At 36.1% G+C, this 24910-nt stretch overlaps 1 protein-coding gene across 2 annotated transcripts; it reads left to right on the top strand.

The window, feature by feature from the left end:
* The first annotated feature begins 4459 nt into the window (after nt 1-4459).
* LOC107808199 (2-isopropylmalate synthase A) lies at nt 4460-18915 on the top strand. Of its 2 annotated transcripts, none has more exons than XM_016632690.2 (12): nt 4460-5226; nt 7282-7495; nt 7575-7655; nt 9976-10068; nt 10164-10250; nt 15758-15858; nt 16393-16426; nt 16503-16577; nt 16741-16824; nt 16931-17065; nt 17602-17747; nt 18442-18915. In XM_016632690.2, the coding sequence occupies exons 1-12, from the start codon at nt 4583-4585 to the stop codon at nt 18569-18571; spliced, it is 1824 nt and encodes a 607-aa protein (XP_016488176.1). In that variant the 5' UTR covers nt 4460-4582; the 3' UTR covers nt 18572-18915. The 2 variants fall into 2 exon arrangements, with proteins under 2 accessions (XP_016488176.1, XP_016488177.1); XM_016632691.2 differs by having other exon boundaries at nt 18362-18499.
* Nucleotides 18916-24910: the final 5995 nt, after the last annotated feature.

The following is a 24910-nucleotide window of genomic DNA, read 5'->3' as shown; positions in this document are numbered from 1 at the left end:
ACAAAATATGACTCAAAAATATTTATCAAAATTCATTTATGGCTCACAAGTTGGCTACAAGCCTCCTATTCAAATCGTCTAATATGTTCACTTACTAGCACATTCAACTCCACTCTTATCATTTAATACCCATTTGAAGTCATCAATGATACTACATTAATTCTCCAACACCGTCAAATTACTATTCATCGTCTTCCTTAACCAACATTTCCAAAACATTCACTTTGGTGATTACTTAGTTGAACACTTCCAACTAAGCTAGAAAATGATTTCATAGGTTCATTGCATCCTTTAATTTCATTTCAAAGAACATTATTTATCTTTCCCTCATTTTCTCAAGAACACTATTCATGCCATGAACTAGGGTTTATGAAATCAATTATCCAACCATAACAACTTGAAATAAATATTAGAATTACTCTCACCGACTCATAAGAAATGAGCTTGAAGCATTAGTATTACCTTCTTGAATCTTTTCCTTAAAATTCCAATGTTTGGAAAATTTGGTGTTCTTGAACAACTTGAAAGATTTCTAAGGATTTCAAAGATTGAAGGATGTTAATACTAGTGTTAATAGGATGTTATTAACTTAAAGTATCCAAAAAAAACTCACCTTGTATTCTTAAGTAGTCCCCAAGGTCGAATCTACCATGAAAGAACCAATCCTTAGCTCAAGAAAATTCCCAAAAATGGCTGCTGCCCGTGTCTGCCTTATATAGGCACAGGTGCTTCAGCGAGTTGTACCTTGCGCTGTGCAGGTTGTATCTCGTATTATAAGTTTTTCCCTGCTGGACACCCTTTACTAAAACGTCCACAAATCCTTATAGAAATATCCAAATGACGAATGGTTTAAAGAGTTAGAAACTAGACTCGAAGATCTTTCATTTGATAGGTTATCCATCATATAACTCCTTATATATATATATATATATATATATATATATATAGGCATGCTCGTCCAAAGTTAGGTTTTATGTGTACTCATTTGGAACTTTAGTCTGTCATGTAATTTCCAACTTGACTTAGACTTAGGGGTCTCCTTAGACCCCACATAACTTATAATATTACTCGTACACTTATTAACATACAAACCTGTTGGAACCTTCAAATCTCGATTCTCAGGTCGTTTAGTCAAAAATCCAACCTTAGTCAATTCTTCCAACTAAAAGCTTTCGAAATGAGAATTTTCTTTCCAAATCAACTCTGAACTTCCCGAAATTAAATTCCGACCATGCGTACAAGTCATAATACCTGAAGTGAAGTTGCTCAGGGACTCAAACCGCCGAACGACGCGTTAGGGCTCAAAATGACCGGTCGGATCGTTACACAAATCATATTAATTTTTTAGTGCTCTATCAACTAATTAGCCTTCCCTTTACATAGAAAAATGTTAAATCAATTATTAGCTTTTTTGGGTAGTTAAACACATAAGAAAATGTTATTTTAGTTACCTAAAAGTTTATACCATTACTTTGGGGTATTATTATTTTTAGCCCGCGCCAGAAACTATTTATATTTGATAGTCGAAAAAGTGTACTTTGTATAATTTTTATATATACCATACAGAATGTATATATATTTTCGGCTATTATTTTGAGATCGACTATGAAATGTTATTTTCCCTTACCTCCTTTACGTTTATGTGGCCCAATATTTCACTTCGGGTATCTTTCTCAAATTTTTATATCTTTAATTTTTTGGCTAGCTATAATATGTCCTTTTACATCTATTGACAGGTATTTGATTTGGATAAGATTTTGAAGCACAAATCATTAAAGTTAAGAAATGGCTATTATTTAATTATCCCTTCGCAGCTTATAATATTGCTTTAACGTTGTGCTTACATTTCCCTTTGTGTTTTCTTACTAACTTTAGTATACTTAAGTTGCACGTGTGCTTAGCGTCAATCAATAAAATTTTTATAGAGAAAAAACATGTAAATCAAGTTATCAAATGCTATGTTTTAAAATGTAACTTAATATTTACAATAAGTAACTTCTTACATAGAAAAGTATAAGTAGTTGTTATTTGTTTAAATGAATACCAAAAGAAAGAAAAATAATTAATATCAACTCACTTAGAATATATTTTGTCTTGTAATATTTTACCCTTATTGTTCGCATTTTTAACAATTTGACTCTTAATACTATATTCTAACCGATTTATATGATGAATTACGAAAATAATACTTGAATTTTTCACAAATTAGTTAAATCAAAGACTTTTTGGTTTATTATGACTTAATTATTTCTTCTTAACGTTAAAGAGAATATATTCTTTTTGATTCAAAACCTTATTATTAGCTCATCCCAAGTTTTAAATATTTAACTTTAATTATAATTTTTATCCAATAAGAATTTTATGTTCAGTGTAATAAAAAATCGCTATGACATAATACCTTTGAATTTTTATGTTAGTACAACCATTATTGTCGTATATTTGGATAGGTTGAATTTGTGTGATTAAAACATAAATACATTAATTGTAGTATAAAGAAACTTAAGTGTCTTTTATTTTGACAAATATGTTGAACTTTTTTCTCGTAAAATCTTCCAAAAGAAAAAAGTTAGTCTTTGTAAAAATTGATAAACATGTCTTAAGTTGTTTTCCGAATATTGAAAAATTATTGTTCGTGGTTGATATTTTAAAAAAATAAATAAAGAATTATCAGTTTATGCAGAACTTAAAAAAAAAGTCACAGATACTTATTTTCTCCTCCTGTTAGAACAAATGCCACCTTATTTTGATAGACAAAGCAACTTTAATTTATAACCACATTGTTACTTTGCTATTGATTCTCTTTAGTTTTTCAGTTTTGATATCACTTGTCTTTTACAAATTGATATGTTATACAAAACAAATATGAAAAGAATTTATATAAGATATTTATTATTAAATCTTTCTAAGTCATTCAAATAAGGAAGAATTTAATACATAGTATTTAGTTGATTTAAAAAATCCTAAGGTTTAGGGGGAAACTCAATTGACGATAAAAGTTTGGATCTTTACACAAATATGTGTGGTTGCAATTTAATGAAGGGATTTTATCTAATTTAGTTTACATATGATTAAAATAGTTCTTACCCAAAAAAAAAAAGAACTAGAACTTAGACATATATGCCTTCTGCTATTCCTAATTAATTATAAAGATCATTAAACCTAGGAAACTTAAAGTAGAAGAGTAAGATTCTTAACTTTTTTTTACATAATTAGGAATAGGCATGGCAATTCATAAAGATCTTCGACTTCTAGGAAACTTAAAGTAAAAGTAGGATTTAAATAAGGAAAGTTTTAACAATAAAAATTTTGTTGATTTTAGCATCCTAAATAGTAGGAAAAATAATTAAATTATTATTTTGTCCGATATGAATTCTATTTTTAAAGGGTGAAAACGGTGAACGATATTTCGCTAAGGGCTTTCGTACTTTTTGTGTGTGTGTGTGTGTATATATATATATATATATATATATATATATATATATATATATATATATATATATATATATATATATAGATATAGAGAGAGAGAGAGAGAGAGAGAGAGAGAGAGAGAGAGAGAGAGATAAACTCTATTTAAATTTTGCAAATCAAAGATTTGGCTGAAAATCAAGGCTTGCGAGATTTCAACCGTTTTTCTCGTTGGATTGACGATTAGAGCATTTATTAATTTGCCTAATTCCTTTTCTATTTTTATTTTTTATTTTGTAAGACTTACTTCTTTCCTTTTAATTTATATGATCGTGTTTATCTGACACCACGAGAGAAATGAGATTCATCCGAAACTCCTTCGCTGAAAAGATATATTACATATATAGAGTCAATATTTTATGTATATATATATTATATGCTCAATTTCCTTAGCCTTTTCGCATAATTTTATTATTAATGTTTTGAATCCTCTTGCTAAAATCCTGCCTCCACCACTGAATATCACTATGTTTCATAACAACATAATATTTTTAAAACTTATGGTATGAAATGTGACATGATGTATATATGACTATAAGAGTATATTATTAAGAGTAAAATAAAAATTTAAAAATTTAAATATAAAAGGCAAAATACATTAATATCCCTTTAAACTATCCATAACCATGAGATACATATTTTAATAATGCCATTGACCATATACACCTATGTTTTTTTTTTTGGAACTCCACGAAAATCCACACCTCTACCGTAAACTCTGTTATTCGGGTGAGCACTCTTTGATAAGTATTCTATACGCACTGGATAAATACCTACTCTGTAATAGCATGCAAAACATATATGTTAAACCTGTGCTTAGTTATAAGTGTGTCTTCTAATTGAAGTGTCTATTTGATTGTATTTCGCCATTACAAAAATATACTAGTACTACTCATTTTACATAAAATGGAACATATTTAACATTTTATTTCTTTTTTTTCTTGTCTTACGTGTCATCCTACTTTCCTTTTTGAAGTATCTTTTACTTTTTCTCTCTCCCATTGGCCACCGCTAAAACCCCGCTCACACCCACTTTTCTTCTTTGTGCTGACTCCATTTTCTGCAAACTTTGCGCACATCTCTGCTCTCTTGTCTTTTCTACCCAAAAAAAAAAATGTCTTCTCTCTGTTCAAACTCTGCAACTTCTCTTAGTTGTAATAACTCCTTCCAATCCAAAAATCCTCTTCTTCACACCATCTTTAACTTCTTTCCTTCAATCAAACCACACTCTTGTTTCCCATATACAGTTATCCGGTGCTCAATTCAAAAGCGACCTGAATATATACCGAGTAAAATCTCCGACCACAAATACGTACGCATTTTCGACACGACTCTCCGCGATGGAGAGCAATCCCCGGGCGCTACGATGACTACGAAAGAAAAATTAGATGTTGCCCGTAAATTAGCGAAACTCGGAGTTGACATAATCGAAGCTGGGTTTCCAGCTTCATCTGAAGCTGATTTTGAAGCTGTGAGATTAATAGCAGAGGAAATTGGTAATAATAGCGACGGTGATTATGTGCCGGTGATTTGTGGATTAGCGAGGTGCAATAAGAGGGATATTGATAAAGCGTGGGAAGCTGTGAAGTGTGCGAAGAGACCTAGGGTTCATACGTTTATAGCGACGAGTGAGATACATATGAAGTATAAGTTGAAGATGAGTAAAGAAGAAGTAGTGGAGAAAGCGCGGAGTATGGTTGCTTATGCGAGGAGTTTGGGATGTGAGGATGTTGAATTTAGCCCTGAAGATGCTGGAAGGTTTGCATTTTTACTTTCATTGACCTTATTAACCTTTTTTTTTTGGATAGCTGTGTGGGGGCCGGTTGCTGTGCATTTCTTTATTCTGTCCACCACGAAGACTTATGCAGATGAAAGTAATGCACATTTGGTCTATGATTTTCAATCTAGTGTGTATTTGGTAGGAAGGAAAATATTTTAAGAAAATAACATAGTTTCTGTTAACCAATTCCCAAAACTATTTTCCTGTTATTAAAAGGGAAAAAAAGATATTCTTTGCTTGTGTTTTTCTTTATAGTCCATTTGAAATAATTTCTAAATTATAAAAAGAGTGTTGGATAGTGAGACAAAGTTTCTACTGGAAAAATATTTTCCCTTGTACCAAATGCACCCCTGTTTTCTGAACCATTAATAAGTCACTGCTTTTGAATTTTCACTTCATATTGCTGATCCCACTGCCCCAGGGCATGATTATTGCATTTGGATATTTTTGTTTTATGATATGATGTAAATGTCTATTATGTGGTGTTTGTTTCAAAAATTTTAAAGAATAATTTTTCCATTTTCTTTTCTTCTTTTTGCAACTAAACTTTTATTAGTGGTGTTTGGTTGAAAAACTAAATTTTTTTTTTCTAAATTTGGGCAAAAAAGGTTTTGCAATTTTCATGAATCAAAGTTTCTGATTCAATTTAGTATTAACTGAAACACTCCACCTAAGTATAGGCTATGGACAGAGTTTGTGAATTTGGAAATGTGGAGTGAGTGGAACGTATTGTTTTGGTTGTTTCATTGTATTCAGCTTACTATCCACGAAGTTCAGGGTTATTCTTCTTTTGAGTAATTAGTTAATTGCTTGGTGGACTGTCCTGGATGAGTTTAGATATTTATTTAAATGGTGAGAATATAGTTGGTATATGGCCCTTAAAACATTGAAAAGGCAATATTCTCTAGTCTCTTTAAATTGAAAAGTGCATTTAATTATTTTTGCTATATAGTAATGCTTTCTAGTCTCGTGGAAAAACTTTATAATAATTACTACTTGTCAATGTTAATGTGCCTTTTTGTACCAATGAGTGGTGTGGACTTTGAAGATTCTTTCTGATCTCAAAGAAAAGTTTTGAGCTTTACCTTGTCTATATTAGTGGGAGACAACAAGTATTGAAATGATCGAGCTTTGCTCAAATTGACTCAGATACCACCAATTATAATTTTTTTTAAAACTTTTAAAAACCGAATTTGCTATTGCTTTCACTTCTAAAAGCTTGAAGACTACTTTACTAATGGGTCGTTTGATTCATGAGATAAGAGATACTAATCGCGGGATAAAGTGTGAGATTATTTAATCTCGTGTTTAGTTGGATTTTTATTTTCGGTATAAGCAATCTTGCAGTAAGTTATGCCACAACTTTGGTATTATTTAGAGACCACATTCAATATGGGATAACAATCTAATCCCGCGACAAAACAACCAAATAACAGATGTCCCTCTCTCTCTCTTCCAAATTTGAAATTCCTTTAAGAAGACCAAGGTTAAAATTGAAAATAAAAATTTATGCAAGTTTATCTATTATAAAACCAAACACATGGTTATAATCCAATGAACCAAACATCTACCCAAAAAGATATTTTTCCATTAAATAATTTGATTCTGCCCTCCATCTCAAAATGAATTATACATTTCAGATTTCAAGAGTCAAACGAGTTGTTTTTTGACCGTGACTCTTTCATATGCCTTTTAAATATTTTAAATTAGTAATTATCGTGACTTATAATACTTTTTATGTAGTTTCCAAATACGTAAATTTTATTTCAAAAAGCTTAAAGATTCTATGTCCGAATTCTCAGTCAAAATAAAGAAATTTAACCGAAATGTATCAATCTTTTTGGGACGGAGAGGGTACTCTTTAATCTCAGTATTATAACCCACATTCGTAATTCCAGTATAACTTGTTTGCAAACCACACAACCCCTAATAGTATTGAAATTGCGGAAAGTGAAACACTTTCTTGATCCTTCTTGCTTGGATATATTGACCAACTTTCTCTTCTAGACCGAGTCTATGTTTCCTGTTTATAGGTCTGAGCGTGAGTTCCTTTACCATATCCTTGGAGAAGTTATCAAAGCTGGTGCAACAACCCTTAACATACCTGATACTGTTGGATACACTGTGCCCACTGAATTTGGACAATTAATTGCTGACATAAAAGCCAATACCCCAGGAATTGAAAATGTGATCATTTCTACACACTGCCAGAATGATCTTGGACTTTCTACTGCCAACACTTTAGCTGTACGTGCTCAATTCTCCTGTGCCAAATGGTTATATGCTAGCTTAAGTTGTATGAAAATTGAAGCATGTTCAATTTCAGGGAGCTTGTGCAGGGGCAAGACAAGTAGAAGTGACCATCAATGGCATTGGTGAAAGAGCTGGAAATGCTTCTCTGGAGGAGGTGGGTGAGGGTCTTGTATAATGAAACTTCAGGGTCTTACTTGCATGATTTGAGGCCCACAAACTGAAGGGGGTCAGGAGTGGGTGGTAAGAAAAGGAATTAATGAGATTATACAGCATATGCTGTGAATTTCCATTGATGCATTTCTGCAATACCAAAAATGAGTCCCCAAAATGTTTTATCTACGGTATCATGAGTCTTTCCAGTCTTTTCCAAATTAAAAGGATGTCTTAATCTAGTCCTTCACACTCAATAACAAAGGAGTAGAAATAGTGTAACTGTTTAATGCTTATTTATGGAAATTATTATTTTCTTTGCAAGTGATAAATGAACTAATGACGATACTCAGAGACTTCAGAAAAGCATGGGATGGATTGTTACTAGGTTTAATGCTTATTTATGGAAGTTATTATTATTTTCTTTGTTAGAATTGTATGACAAAAAAAGTTGGATGAAGAAGAGTAAAAACAAGTACATACGTCTAACTTTTTTGCCATATAATTGGTTTTATAACGTTCCTATATTAACTAAAAACGAAAGAAAGATGGATACTTTTCTTTTTGATGAGGAAAAGAAAAGGGGGTCGATACTTAATTTGAGGCAAGGGAGTTTTTTTCCCCTTTTTATACCTGTTCAACAAACATCTGTAGTTTTGTAAGAAATAAAGGCTCTATTCCCTGTACTATTAATTATAACTTTCTCGGTTTCATGGGTCTAAAAAGGTGATATACAATCACCTTGATAGTAGTAATTGTTCGAATTAAATTAGCTGTATATTCAAATTTGGTCCCTCTTTCCTTTATAAACATAAACTCTTGCTTTAGAATATATTTCCAGTCAAATCAGGACATTTGATATGGTGTCAAAGGAGTATGTGTTTGTCTACTTACAAAGATGAGCATGCTCATAAAATTATGAAATATCTAGAAAGGGTGCCTGTTTTCATTTATATGTTTTCATGTTTCTGCATCAAAGCTCCAGAAAATATGGAGGATCATGTTTCCTTTAGTACATTTTTCGCTGTTGTTGAGATTGCTAAAACCGTTTAGTTGTATGTTTTCCCTTCCCTCTGCAAATTTGATGAGGCATGGATGTGCAGCAGCCAAAGGATAAAAAGAAAGAAAACATTGGATAAATGAAAATGATAAAATGCTTATCTAATATCCTCTTCTTGAAGTTGGTACTCCCTATGCTCCAAATTGAAATGTTTGGCTTTCCTTTTTGGAGTATCTCCTAGCTACGAATAATATTATGTCACTTTCTATGTTTTTCAGCTCTAAATTTTTCCTTTCTGAACTCTTGGAAAAAAGGATTAATGAAGCTTTAGTACTCTGTGATCTGCCATCTAATGTCAAGTAATTCACATAAATATTCCAAAAAGGACAAGCAATGTCAAAATAGAACATGTAAGTAGTGACAAGGGTTCACACAGTAAAATCTAAGCCCTGATCAACTTGTGTCTGTTTGTTGCCCAACTCTTCCCGTCCTGGTAAATGCTTGTTCATCTTCCAACTGGTTTCATACTGAATTTGGTGTAATATTTGCTTATGTATATGACTGACTAGCTACAACAACTATGCTTCAATCCCAAACAAGTTGTAGTCGGCTATATGAATCCTCATTCCTTCATTTAAGCTCAACTCATGTCATCATCATACAAAATAAAATAAAATAAAAGTGAAAAATCATATTAGAAGTTCTCTAACAAGTTTAAAACCTATTCCCAGCTAGTAGATATCACCTATATAGATCATCTTCTTCTATTGTGTCCTATTTTTAGCCAAGTCTTCATTAATTCCAAGGATTCGTAGGTCTTTCGTGACATATGACGGACCAGCTACTTTTCTTTATTTGTTTTACTGAAGACAAATCATATGACTTGAATAGTGCAAACTTGCAACCAATACTGGAATATTTTATGTGACAGTTGAAAATTGACAAACAACTGACTTGTATAGGAATTCTTTTATCTCTTTGGTACATTTTTCTGTTTGGTCATATTCTTGTGTTTTTTTTTTTTTTTTTTTTTTGGTAAGAGGGAAAATCTGCAGCCGCCATAATCTCTGCCTTTCGGGTGAGCACTTTGTGTGTACTGGGTAAACCTCCCCTGTGTAATAGCCTGCAAACCACACAGGGGATGTAAACCGCACTAGGCAAGCCCTGTGCGACAGGCTCAACCCAGAAGGCATTGAGGGGGGATTCGATCCCAGGCCATCCATATGGATGACCACTCTCCAAACCAACTGGGCAACCCCGAAGGGTTTTCTTGTGCTTTCCTTATTTCGTTTTAACTTTTTACCTTTTTCCTGTAATGAAATAGGTTGTAATGGCCTTAAAATGTCGCGGAGAGCAAGTATTAGGTGGCCTCTACACGGGGATTAATAGTCAACACATTGTCCCGACGAGCAAAATGGTATCATACCCCTAGTTTCATCCTAATCCTCTAGAGACCTTTACCCGTTAAACCGTGTTTTCTGTGTGTTTTATTGCTGACATCTAGCTATGCAGGTAGAGGAGTACACTGGGCTTCAAGTGCAGCCACATAAGGCCATTGTTGGAGCTAATGCATTTGCTCATGAAAGTGGCATCCATCAGGTTTGTGTTATTTTCTCTAATTATAGCATGGATGCACCTAGACTTAATTTTGTAATATTTCCTTCATATTGCTAAGGTTGAACATAACATTCAGCTATTTAAGTTGATAGATCCATTCGTTAGTCTACTAGTTTATTGTGTTTTACTGCCTCCTTTTGAGACAGTGGACACTTGATTCAATGTTCCTTGAAACTTAAATACGTTTATATATTTTATGTAAGTTTGATGAAATAAAATTATCTATAGAAAAAGAAAACAAAATGGATTGTATACTATCAATTAAACTGTATCACCAGCATGATAGGTTCCAGAAGTGGTTTGGTTTAGGGTGCTAGCTCAAAATAATGATGTATGGGGCTGTTTTAAGAGTAATTCAGGTTGTCTATGTATCTAACATTAAGTTGATGCCTAGAAGTTAAAAGGTTCAGAAGAGAAGAAAAGAAGGGAAAGAGATCACTAGTTTTTTTTGGGAATTCATCAACAACCAAAACTTGCTGAAAAGCTTGACGAAACTGTGAGAAATTAGAGAAAAGGAGGAGATATGTTGGAAACTTGATCATTTTATGAAATACAAGACATACTGATTTACTATATTTGTTCAATATGGGAAATGTTAAATTTAAGAACTTATCTCTTCTTATATTTCGAAATTTAACATTCTAACATTATTTAACATTCAAGTCCCCTCAAATTCAAGCTAGATAAACCAACTTGAGTTTTCTTTAAAAAAAAATAGTAAATAATCGCTAGAAAGACTTGCCGAAAACCATTGAAGAATTATTGAATCTCGCATGGGAAAGGCGTTGGTCCCCAGAATATCATCGGAAATTGTTTCCAGAAAATTGGCTAGAAAGAGGCATGTGTGGTAGAGTGATGAGAACTTAAATGGCTAACAGGCTTCGGCAGGTCGAGGTGAAGGACTGACGGGTTTCTAGGATGGCAAGCTTACGAATAAGGGTTGCATGTGATGCCTTAGGCAAATTCTATATCGAAAAGGGAGGGAAAAGTGAAGTACTATATTAGAGAGAGTAGAAGTTCACATGGTACGTGCGTCACGAAAGTGGCGTAGCCCTAAGGACAAATTTGTGAGTTCTGTTGGGTCAAAGCAAACAATACATGCCATGAGCTTATGCTATGATTTACCTGTGTTGGTGGGAGATGACAGATGACCGAGAGAATAATCGAGGTGCGCGCAAGCTGGCTGTGCACCAAATTTATCTAAAGAGAAGAAGAGAGGGAGGCATGTGTGCCCTGAATCTCACGGGAAAGTTAATTCTGGAACAATGGTCAAACAGAGGAAGGTGCCACCAAAATGGTCATCGGAAAGGCTCTGTTGCAGGAACAACTGCAGGAAAATAGGCAAAGAGGCACAACGGTAGGAAAAGAGGCACAACAATGAAAAGAGGCAGGTGTTGGCAAAACAGTAAAAGAGACATGGTGCTTGTTGGAATTGAAATAATCTAGTATCACTGGGAAGCTAACAAAGTAAGCCTCGAACGACAATAAATCAGATGACAAAAAGAATAATTTAACGTGGTTTGATCAATTGACCTACATATGAGCAATTCACTAATATAAAAGAAAATACAAAAAATATCGAGAGAATACTTCTTCCCTAAACAAGATTCTCTTATGACTATATTGTGAATGTCGTTAAAATGAGAAGGAAGGATTTTCAGCTTATAGAGATCCAAAACCTTTTCTCCAAGAAAATGATTAGCCAAATACAGAAGATTTATATTTTCCTTTGAATAAAGTAAAACCAATTATGGTAAATGCTTTGTCCTTTCTTCAAGAGAAAGTAAAATTCAAATATGGTAAAAAACAACAACAACAAACAACAAACAAATCCAGTGGAATCCCACAAGTGGAGTCTGTTAGATAGTTATGTAAATAATATGAATTAGTCCTAGTCTCACATAGAATAGGAGTATGATATATATTGTATAAATAGGGCTCATTGTATTATAATTAAAAGAATATCAATGATAGATTTTTCTCTCGTGCATTCTCACATGGTATCAAAGCATCGGTGAGAAAAGATCGTTGTGCGTCATTCCAGCGACATCCGGGAAGAAAGAACTCAGTCATTAAGTTACTGTTTGCGTCAAAGTCACTAATTATCATTGTTGTGCGAAATCCAACACCGCCACAAGGTTCCCAAGAGAGAGGCGACCAAACCCAAAAAAGATTCTCCTGAAAAAACCCACTCACGCGGCCCCACGCGCCTGTCGAAGATCTGCCTCCGACGGCACATTTGTCCCACGCGCCGGCGCGCGAGGTCTATTCCGGCCAGAATTTGAAAAACCTTCTGTTGGACAGTATGATCGCCTTGCAATTCCGAGCCTATTCATCCAATTTAAACCAAATTCCGACCACTTTTATATTTTTCTGGCGTGAACAGTGATTTCCAAAAATTCTTATTTTTTCTGGTGTGAATAGTAATTTCAAAAGGGTTTCTGATTTTTCCGGCGTGAAAATGATAATGTCATTCGTATCAGAAGCCTTTGACTCACAATCCGTTGGATGTAATGCATTGAATCCAATCCAGATGGTTTCTTTATCAGATTATATTGAGTTCCTTCAATACAAAGCATGTAAACAGACATCTTCAGAGATAACTTCCGTTGTTCAAATAGGTAGTAGCGTGACTTGTGTCTCCCAATCTTCAACCTCCGGGTCTTGGGTCATTGATTCAGGTGCATCTGATCACATTTTTGGTAATAAATCTCTTTTCACTACTATTTCATGTTCTCAGTCTCTTCCAACAGTCATGATGGCCAACGGGTCTCAAACCGTGGCAACTGGAATAGGTCAAGCAAGTCCACTTCCTTCATTACCTTTAGATTCAGTTCTTTATGTTCCTAGTATTCCTTTTAATCTCATAGCCATTAGTCGCTTAGCCAAATCACTTAACTGCTCTGTTTTATTTCTTGATGACCTTGTTTTTATACAGGAACGTAGTACGTGGCGGATCATTGGTACCGGACGTGAATTAGATATACTTTATTACCTTATCCTTGCAAAATCACATGGACTCACATCTTATCTTCCTTTAACAACTTGTCCTGTTACTGATTAACCAGGTTTATTACATAAACGGTTGGGACATCCTAGTTTGTCAAAACTTCAGAAAATGGTACCTGGTTTATCTCACTTATACCCACCATATTCAACCTCTCACACCTCCTCACTTGGGCGTCAATGCATCTCCTCATCACATGCCCGAACCATCTCAGCCTCACTTCTCGTATCTTATCCTCCACGAGGGCCACCCCATATCTTTTCCCGAATATCTTCGTTTCTGACCCTATCTTCCAAGCCCACACATCCACCTCAGCATCCTCATTTCCGTTACTTTCATTTTCTGGACATGAGAGTTCTTAATTGGCCAACACTCCACCCCATATAACATAATTGGTCTAACCACTACTCTGTAGAACTTACCTTTAATTATAGATGGCACATTCTTATCATACAAGACACCAGAAACAAGCCTCCATTTGATCCATCCTGCTTCAATACGGTGTGTAATATCCTCGTCAATCTAGCCTATACCGCTTCTTCTCCCCACTTTTGGCCCCAAGTTCTTCATATAATCATCTGAATGCCATCGTCTTCACCGCCGTAACCACCAGCTTCGCCTCCTTATTGGTCGTCTCATACCACTTTTTATTTGTTCTCTTCTCCTGCTCGTCTTTGCTTGCCACCAACTTCAAATATGCCGCCTTCTTGGTTTCCACTTTCCCTTGGACCTCTCTATTCCACCACCAGTCCCCTCTTGTCCATTAGAGTAGCTCTTCAAAACTCCTAACACCTCTCTAGGAAGCAGTTTGTTGTCCTTGTCCATATACTACTCGCAATCCCACTACTCGTCTAGGCTCCCGTAGCCCTCATCTTCTCTCCCAACTCTTGAGATCTATCCTTAGTCAAGGTTCCCCACTTGATCTTAGGTTTACAATACACAACCCTCTTCTTCCTATCTCTCTTAATCATCAAGTCCATCACCAAGAGCCTATGTTGGGTCATGAGATTCTCATTCGGGATAATTTTACAATCCGTGTATAAATTTCTGTCACCCTTCCTGAGAAGAAGGTAATCAATCTGGGTCTTGGCCATTATACTCTGGAAGGTGACCAAGTGCTCCTCCTTTTCTGGATAACTCGAATTAGCTATAACCAAATCAAAAGTTTTAGCGAAATCCAATAGCAAGGTCCATCCTTTGTTTCTATCTCCAAAATCGAAGCCGCCATGTACATCGTCATATCCCCTAGAGGTCATCCCTATGTGTCCATTAAAATCTCCTCCGAAGAGTAGCTTTTCGGAGTGCGGAATAGCTCGAACTACCTCGTCCAAATCTTTCCAGAAGTGCCTCTTGACCTCCTCGTCCAAGCCCACTCCACTTGAGGTGCGTATTCACTAATAACGTTGAAGGTAACCCCATGAACAACTAGCTTAGTAGCCCTCAAGTCGTTCACACTGCTAATCTCTACCACTTACTCCTTGAGATCCCTATCAACCAAATACCTATCCCATTCTTGCCCCTCAAGCCTCTTGAGTACCACAGTTTTAACCCGTCTACATCCCGTGCCTTAGTTCCCACCCATCTAGTCTCCTGGATACAAGCTATGTTGATCTTCCTCTTTTGGAGAATCTTCACTAGCTCTATAGATTTTCCCGTCAAAGTACCTATGTTCCAGGCCCCAATCCTCATAGTAGATGCTCCTTTGCCCCCGTTACCTCCCTTACCCTCCGCCCCCCGCCCCACCCGAGGACAAGCCCTTACTTTACCATCTGTCACTAAAGTCGCTATACTCAAGGGTTAACTATGCAATCACTAAAGGGTAAACTATCGCTAACGGATAAACAAAAGTAGCACTATAATCAAGCAATGAGCCTAAAATAATTGAATAAATACAAACTTAAAGGCACTAATAGTACAGAGAAGCAAGCAGGTATTGTGCTAAGACTATGGCAATGAAATTAACAAGGAATGAAGGTAGAAAGCGATAGGTGAACAGGAGGTACCAACTCTCGAGAGCTAGAACCTGGATTAGAGTCGTGGATGACGAGGCGTAGCTGCTGCTGTACGGCAGAATCAAAGGGCTTAAGATATCTTTTAGCTCTCAACACAAAGTGCTTAACTTAAAGAGATCCAACCACTCTTTCATCTCTGAGATTTTCCATTTAGTTTTTGGCCTTTTCACTTAAAGGTGCACATTTGCTGTTATTTTCTCTCTTAATCTATCAATGTATATTCAACATGTCCGTTATAGCTCAATCCAATGATATTTTCGATTGACTGTTTCAGATTCATCTTGGACTTAAATTATTTCTGTTATTATTCTTTGATTATTGGTAGTAAGTTAGCCATCGGTCCCTCAGTCTTTTTCCTTGTCTGATGATTAGTTTTTCTAACTTTCGATAATCGTACAGTTCTCAACTAAAAGAAGCGATAATAATCTAAGTCTCTTTTGTCTTTTCACTTCTCTTTTTATATGCTATAGGATGGAATGTTAAAACACAAAGATACCTATGAGATTATATCTCCTGAAGATATTGGGCTTAATCGTGCTAATGAAGCCGGTATTGTCCTTGGGAAACTCAGGTATGCTCTTGTTTTCCAGCCAATAATTATTTTTGTACTGTCATAGAGATCATTCAATTTCTTTGCTTTCGTCTATATTTATTATATATGCTCTTTACTTTGCTTTTACATTTCACATTTCCTTTTAGTCGGTAATATGGAAAAATATTTTAGTACTGGAATCTAGCTCCATGAACTCCATGCTGTTAGACTTTGCTTTTACATTTACTATTTTTGTCTAGTCGCTATCACGCAAATATTTCTTTTAGTACTGAAATAGTGCTCCATGAACTCCATAACGTTACTATTTTTGACAGTAAATCGTCCTCCATTGTTATAAAGTAGTATTTCAGTATTTAGTATCTCTCTTTTATGTTGAGCTAAAATCTTGTTGAGATTTTCTTGCTAGAATTTCATGTTTGTCACTATCGTTACAAAATCTTTATAATCTTTACCATTCTCCATCATGCCCTCGTAATTTCTCATTTACTACATTCACATTGAACTACATCCTTCCTTTTAGGAAATTGATAACATTTTGAAAACTTTTTGCAGTGGACGCCATGCATTGAAATCCAAAATGCTTGAGGTAAGTGACATGCCCTATGAATTGCATATTCCGTATATTTTAAAAATAGGGATCAATCGTTTTAATCCTACTCCAGCTTGGATATGACATTGAGGGAAAAGAACTGGAGGACATCTTCTGGCGATTTAAGTCGGTGGCTGAGAAGAAAAAGGTAACTGAATGGTTCATATTCTCATTACCCGGCGCTAGAATTTGTGTTGTCCATAGTTTCTTCAGTTCATTCATGAATGTTATCTGGGCTGAAAGCAATATACAAGCTGAAGCAGAGGAAATGTTTGTCTATTTGTTGATCTTCCCTACTACTGCTCTTTCAGAAAATTACAGATGATGACATAATAGCACTGATGTCAGATGAAATTTTCCAGCCTCAAGTTGTTTGGCAACTTGCAGATGTACAGGTACATGAAATTTTTCCTCTGTTTTTGCTGGTCTTTTTTGATTTCTTAGTTCTGGATTAAAAAGAATAGTTCAGCTGATTCCAATGATTCACCGCTCAATGTACAGATTACCTGTGGAAGTCTTGGCCTCTCTACAGCAACTGTTAAGCTTATTGACAGTGATGGTCAAGATCATGTTGCTTGTTCTGTTGGAACCGGACCAGTTGATGCAGCTTATAAGGCAGTTGACCTCATTGTAAAGGTTTAAAATGGAACTGAAACTCTCATAATAGTGTAGCTTGTCACCCTAGTAGGACAGAGAATTTATTGCTAGCAGCTTTATAGGAATATTATCCAATTTTGCAGTTGCTTTGTTTGGTAAAAGCCTCCGTAAGGCCGAGTCATATTCAAAGACCACACCGATAATAATTGCATGGCCTCCCTGGCTTGTTAATGCGTCAGGTTTGAGTTTTTGTTGGACAAGCATTTGAAGTAGGATTGTTCTTGTTGATAGACATATTAGCTGAGCTCTGTTTCATTTTCATTACAAGCATCCTGGTCGGTGGATTAATTATTAGACTTGTTTTTCATGGAAAGGGTAATTCGTCTTCGTAGAAGCCTAAAAGTTGTCATAGTTAGTGGAAAAGAAAACTATGTTAGACATGCATTTCAAGCCAGAATCCTGCAATTCGGTACTTATGTGAAAAAAAATGCACTTTTAGTTGTGAAACTTTGCCTTTTATGCTGTACTTTATAATGTTCGCCAACTGCATCAATATGCTGTTCCTCATCATGCAGGTACCTATAACACTCCTCGAGTATTCCATGAATGCAGTCACAGAAGGTATAGATGCCATAGCCTCAACCAGAGTGTTAATCCGCGGGGAGGATGACCATGCTATAACCAATGGTTCAATTGGACCGACTCTTCACCGTACATTTAGGTGTGAAATTTACTTGAAATATTGTTTGCCTTTATCCCTTTCAGTTCTTTCATGTAGAATAGGGGAACATGGACATGACAGCGAGTCAGAGATAAGTGTTTTAATGGAACATTTTCCAAAGTATGACACAGTTTGGAAGTGAAATGTAGCCAATGCTATAAATCTAGGGCCAACATAAGAATAGAAAATTATATACAAAATCTGAAAGGTAACAAAATTCGGTATCTGTCAGACATTTATATAATATAAATATATCTCAGGTTATGAATCTCAGTAGCTAAATGTCAAACAATATAAACTAATATAATTTATACTTTAAGCAGAATCCGAAATTGACATCACATTTTTTTTTTATGCTACTGCAACCCTCATTCATGTACAACTGCATTAGGGACCTTTCGAACACTGCTTGCGTCCAACTGTCAACCTGAGTGTTCTTTCTACTCCTCTTTTGTCGGTTGACTGACTCTAAGAAACTCTAGTCCCGGTGTGTCCAACAAACAGGAGAGTCAAATGCTCAACAAAGTAATTACATGCTTGACCGTATATCAATTCATGTCCTACCTATGCATGTGTCCAGCATGTATGTTGATACATGAATATCATCTTTCTAGGCGACTTGCGCGCTTACCGGAATAAATTCATCAGTTTTTCTTTTTGACGTGGAATGTTCTTGTCTTCTCACTTCTGCCAGTGGAACTGGAGCTGATATGGACGTTGTTATCTCTAGTGTCCGAGCTTATATTGGTGCATTGAACAAAATGTTGAGTTTCGGGAAGCTGGTTTCCAGATACAAGAAGCCTGAAGGTAGTGTGGTAGTATAAATGATGGTGTGTGTGATCAAGGAATAAACTCCTGCCTCCATCTCTTGCAAATTTATGTTCCAATTTCTTGTATCATTTCTCTTGTCAATTGTATAGAAGTAGGGAACTTATCCAGCATTCTAGGACTTGCCTGTAAGAACTGGCGATGGTAAACGGCAATTGTGAGTCGTCGTGCATTTTCATTTTACTCCTGTATTCTGTCCATTCTTCTGCAGGTTGATGTACAGCTTGTTGTTTATGCTGGAACAAAGCTTAAATATTTCTTAATGTATGAAAATCATTTGATCTTTGTGTTGTACCAATTAAACAGACACATTAATGATATAAGATGTGGTTTAGCTTTATGCTTATGCATTACTAAGTTGAGTTTCTTTTTGATGTTACCAAGTTGCAAAATCTGTTTTACTGTTAATTTTTTTTTATTGACGATATTAATTGGTTGATATTCCTATCCAAAGGAGTATTGGGACTTTTTTCAGTTTGCCATCTAGATTTTCAATTTCTTTTAACCCAAAATTACTGATTTCTTTTTTGCAAGGGGCCGTCTTTCCTTTTTGCCCTTTTTAAGCACTTTATCCTTAAGCTAGTATTTACCTTCACCTTATAAGTAGAGTCTCTTCCATTATGTGTTTGATGTTTTGAAAATATTATATTATGGATGTCTATTTAATACTCCATTGTAGATAATATTTCTGAAGAAGCTTATTCATTTAATAATATGTTACAGAAAAAAGATTATCCATTTAGCATTCCGTTGAAGTTTATCTATAAGAAGCTGGCTGATGCAGATAGGTTGTAAGCAACTCAATAAAATGACTTGCAACAACTTCTTATGTAACGACCCGACCAGTCGTTTTGAGCTCTAGCTCGTCGTTCAGCAGTTTGAGGCCATGAGCAACTTCACTTCAGGTATTATGACTGGTATGCGTGATCGGAATTGAAATTTCGGAAGTTTAGAGTTGATTTGAAAAGAAAATTCTCATTTCGCAAGCTTTAAGTTAGAAAAATTAACTAAGGTTGGATTTTTGAGTAAATGATCTCGGAATCGGGATTTGAAGGATCTAGCAGGTTCGTATGATGAATTCAGACTTGGGCGTATGATCGGACCGAATTTTGGATGATCCGGGAGCGTTTCGACGCCTATTGTGGAAGTTGGCATTTTGGAAGAATTTCATAAATTTGGGTTCAAGTGCATTTTAATGTTATCAATGCCCGTTTGGGATTCCGTGTTTGGGAATAGCTCCGTATGGCGATTCTGGTATTGGGAGCACGTCTGAAAGTGGATTCGGAGGTCCGTAAGTCATTTTGGAGTCATTTGGCTAAAGCTAGAAATTTGAAGGTTTTTGAGAAGTTTGACCGGAAGTGGACTTTTTGATATCAGGGTCGGAATCCGATTCCAGAAGTTGGAGTAGGTCCGTAATGTCAAATGTGACTTGTGTGCAAAATTTGAGGACAATCGGACGTGATTTGATAGGTTTCGGGATCGATTGTAGAAGTTAAAGTTTCAAAGTTCATTAAGTTTGAATTGGGGTGCGATTCATGATTTCGATGTTGTTTGATGTGATTTGAGGTCTCGAGCAAGTTTGTGTTATGTTATGGGACTGGTTGGTTTGATTGGACGGGGTCCCGGGGGCCTCGGCTGTGTTTCGGGGTGGTTTCAGATCATTTGAAGCTGCTTGGGAACTACTGTTACTAGTGTCTGGTGTCCTTTTTCGCGAACACGAAGGAAGTCCCACATTCGCGACAAGGAAAATTGTGGGGCTGTTGAGATTGGACTTCGCGAACGCAAATGCTGAGACGCGAACCCGGTAAAGAACTTGAGGAACCTACGCGAACGCGAGTGGGGAGTCGCGAACGCGTAGAAGGAAATGAGTACTGGACCTGAGGATATTTGGTCTACGCAAATGCGAGGCTGGGTATGCGAACGCGAAGCAGTGAGAGCGGAAATCTTCGCGAACACGTCGTGAGGAACACGAACGCGAAGGAGGTTTTCTGGGCCTGAGTTGGCTGAGCTTCACGAACGCGAAGGGGTTGCCACGTTAGCGAAGAAGGAGTTGGACTGGGCTGCGAGATGTTTTTAAACAAGATTTTTGGCCATATTCACTTCATTTTGTCCATGGGAGCCGGTCTTGGGGAGATTTTGGAGCTCCATCTTCATCATCTATATCAAGGTAAGTGATTCACACCTATTGCAAGTTAAATGTATGGTTTATATATGGATTTAGACATGGACATTTGTAGAAATTGTGGAGTTTTGGTAGGAAACCTAAAAATTGATTTTCTTGGATTTTGATCATGAATTTGGGCATGAAATAGAGAATAAACTATATATTTGAGTTCGTGAGGCTATGGGTAATGGTTATCTTTGAAAATTCTCGGAATCCGGGCACGTGTGCCCGAGGGTTGCTTTATCGATTCCTCGAGCGGAGTTAGAATTTGTTATAAATTGATTAATTATGAATATTAGAGTATATTTTGATTGAATTGCAACTTATTGGATTAGTTTTGGAGCGACAAGCATCAATTTGAAGTGTTAGGGAGGCTTTGGAGCTGGTTATGAAATTTCGGAGCGAGGTAAGTCTCCTTTCTAACCTTGTAAGAGGGAATTAACCCCATAGGTGAACTAAATTATTGTGTGCTTCTATTTGTGGGGGCTACATACGCACGAGGTGACGAGAGCCCATACGTAGTTACTAGCTATGCCTATGTCCGTGTAGTTTTAGGCTCACATCATTCCATATTGATATTGTTATTGATTTATATTTATTGTCTGCCTTGAGAGGGAACGAGATTGAGTTTGCTTATTAAATGTTTTGAAAGAATTTGAAATTGAAGAACTTAAGATTTAAAAGGTTTCATTTGAACTTCGAAATTTCGAAAAGGATTGAGTAATGCTATAATAGCTTAAGAAATCTATGTAACCACGCCGCATGTATATTTCGCGAGCGGGGTAATTTCCTTAAAAAGCTACAAGCTGAATTTCCCTTATTTTGAAAAGAATCAAGAAAGAGATATGATTTTAAATGTTAAATTTATATTTGATTGCGTCGCAAGTATGATCCGCGAGCGGGGAGATTCCTTAAATTTATTTTTGACCACGTCGCCCGTATGATTCTCGAGCGGGGTATTTCCTTCTACCACTCTTCTGCTTGTTGGTGTGTTTAATTACATTTGACCGCGTCGCATGGTTGATTCGCGAGCAGGGTAATAGATGCATCTATGATTCACGTTGTTCGACCCTCGGCAGTGCACAATTTACTTTTATATTGTATCGGGCCGTACGACCTCGGCACTACTTGCGCATGCTCTACTCAGTATTTTTCTATGAATTGAATTTTATTATTTGTCCTAGAATGAAAGTTGCCAGCTGTGACATTATCTTGGAGAGGAATTGTTATTTCTTGCTATACACTACTAATTATTTGTTAAGAAGCCAATGTATCTGAGGGAATCATGCGTAACATTTGGCAAGAAGCTGGTGTATCTGAGTTTTTTTCCCTGATTTGGATTATGACAACTTCTTTGATGAAATCCACTATATCTATATATATGCTCCGGTTATGGAGGGAACTTGCTAGTTGAAAGCTTGAGTAAATTGTAAAGAGGAAAATTGTACCACATATTTTATACTTGTTTGTTTCATATATTTACTTTGTCTCATATTTATTCACTTCTTTATTGTACCTGATATTATTGGACCACTAGTAAGTGTCGAAGTCGACCCCTCGTCACTACTTCTTCGGGGTTAGGCGGGATGCTTACTGGGTACGTGTTAATTTACGTACTCATGCTACACTTTCTGTACATTTTTGTGCAAGTACACATATGTTTAGTGGCCTTGTAGGCGCTGAGGCGTGATTATGGCAGGGACTTAGGTGAGATACATTCTTTACGACGATCCGCAACCAACAGAGTCTCCCTCAGAGTATTGTATTTTTTTTTCTGTCCAAATTTGTATCCCAGACAGTTATTGTATTTTATTTTATCTTCCTAGTTGATGCTCATGCACTTGTGACACCGGATTTTAGGATGATTATGAGTTGTGCTATATTGGAATTTTTAAAGATATTATTATTTATTTTGTAAGCTTCATCTTTTACGATTTAAATTGAAGAAAAATATGATTTCAACAGTAACAAAAATGAGAACCCATTTAAGTACTTATTGTTCACTTGCCTGATAGTGGTGTCTGGCGCCATCACGACCTTTATGGATTTTGGGTCGTGACATCTTATTAAGCAAGCAGGTTGCGAGAAGCTCATGTAGATAACTTGCAAGCAGCTCAAGTGTCACGACCCAAAATCCCTCCTTAGGAGTTGTGATGGCACATAGTCTCTAAGACTAGATAAGCCTAACTCACGTTGAGTTATTAACAGATTTAAACCAATCAACTATTGAATGTGAACTAGTAACTGCTATACATAGCCAACAACCATCAATAGATGTACAATCTTCCAAAACAGGTAGTACAAGTCATAAGCTCTACTGAGTTCACTAGAAAATCTCTAAGTACAAACTGTTCTGGAATAGAAATAAACAGTGGTAAAGAAAGACAAGAGAAGGTGACTACGAGGCCTGCGAACGGGATGGTAGGTATACCTTGAAGCCTCCATAGCAACTCACAATCAACTATCTAATGACTGGCACCCTCCGAGGTACCTGGATCTATACAAAAATGTGCAACAAGCTTAGCATGAGTATACCATAACGGTACCCAATAAGTATCAAGCCTAACCTCGGTAGAATAGTGACGAGATCAGGTCAAGACACCTACTATTCATAGAAATCTGTGCAAGATATTGATATAATCTAACAATGAAAAAATAAAGGCAGTTAAAGGGCAATAAAGTAATTAATTAATACAAGGCTAACATCGGTAATAAAGCAACAAATGACAGTAAGAGGGTACATGTGATACAGACACAAGTAACCAAGTATAGTCAAAATACGAGTGGAAGGAAGTAAGGAGAAACAAGAACAACAACCGTTCAACTCATCAAGCCTTTACAACATGAAATGTACAACAAGAATCATACTGAGGTACCACCATTTAACAAGTCCCAATTCACGAATTATAATCACATGTTATTTCGTGTCCACATTATCAATCACAACTGCACGGACAATTCACGTGCTGCACGGACAACTCATGTGACAATATCATTGACACGAACCTCATACCTGCACGGACAACTCACATGCCAACAATGATAATATCTCATATCCGCACGGACAACTCATGTGCCAACAGTAACAATATCTCATATCCGCACGGACAACTCACGTGCCAATAGTCCAGTCCTCACACAAAAGGCAAATATATAAGAATACACGTACATGATCAAAGGACATCAAGAATTATACTCCTAGACTGATATAGGTAATAGATTACAGTGTATGCTTGTGCAAGTGTACTATCACAGCTCGAGTCAACAAGTAAGATCAAAGACACCAAATAACACATTGAAAACCACACAATGGAACCCGCAATATGCATGACTTACGCAAGATGGTCACACCATCACACAAATATCATCAATGATAATACCCCCATGCTATCACGAATCACCCCGACATAGTCTACCTTGTCTCACCGCGTGCGAAACAATAAAGTAAATGCCCTCCTTGTCTCGCCACATGCACATAATAATTATTCAACCTTGTCTCGCCACATGCGCAAACCCAACATATATAGCCCGCCTTGTCAAGCCCCATGTGCAACTATCAATAATAACAATAGGACGCACAACTCACGTGCAAACACCCTGACATTCCTCTCAGCAATCCTACAGGTGCCGAAAAAACATAGCAACACAATATAACAACTTGCACCATATGTGCCCATATGCCACAACATTCCCATAACAACAATTCCAATACCAAAACCACACATAGCCCACGACTCAACTACACTGAGTACAACAACAACAACAACAATAACATGAGAGTATGGCAAGTAAATCAACCCAAGGATTACAACACAATGAAATGGAAGAGTAAGCTCAACAATGAAAGACATAACAAGTAATAATGACTTCAAAAATGAATAACTCAACAATGAGAGAGATAACATGTAACAACGACTTCAAATAAGAATAAGTCAACAATGGAAGATATAACATGACAATAAAAGAGGCAACAACTTCAATTAAAGCATATAAGAATATATTTGGCAATAAAGGATAGAACATGAACCAATCAACTTCAAATAAGGCATGTAAGGGTTAATTTAGCAATGGAGGATATAACCTGGTCACGCGACTTCATTTTAATATGCATAAGAAACCTAAGAGTCTAAATCGGTCAAGTTTCTACATATAAAGTAGTGTACACACTCGT

The sequence above is a fragment of the Nicotiana tabacum genome, chromosome 15 (assembly GCF_000715075.1).
Source record: "Nicotiana tabacum cultivar K326 chromosome 15, ASM71507v2, whole genome shotgun sequence".
Lineage (NCBI taxonomy): Eukaryota > Viridiplantae > Streptophyta > Magnoliopsida > Solanales > Solanaceae > Nicotiana > Nicotiana tabacum.
This window is presented reverse-complemented; position numbering and strand designations above follow the sequence as displayed.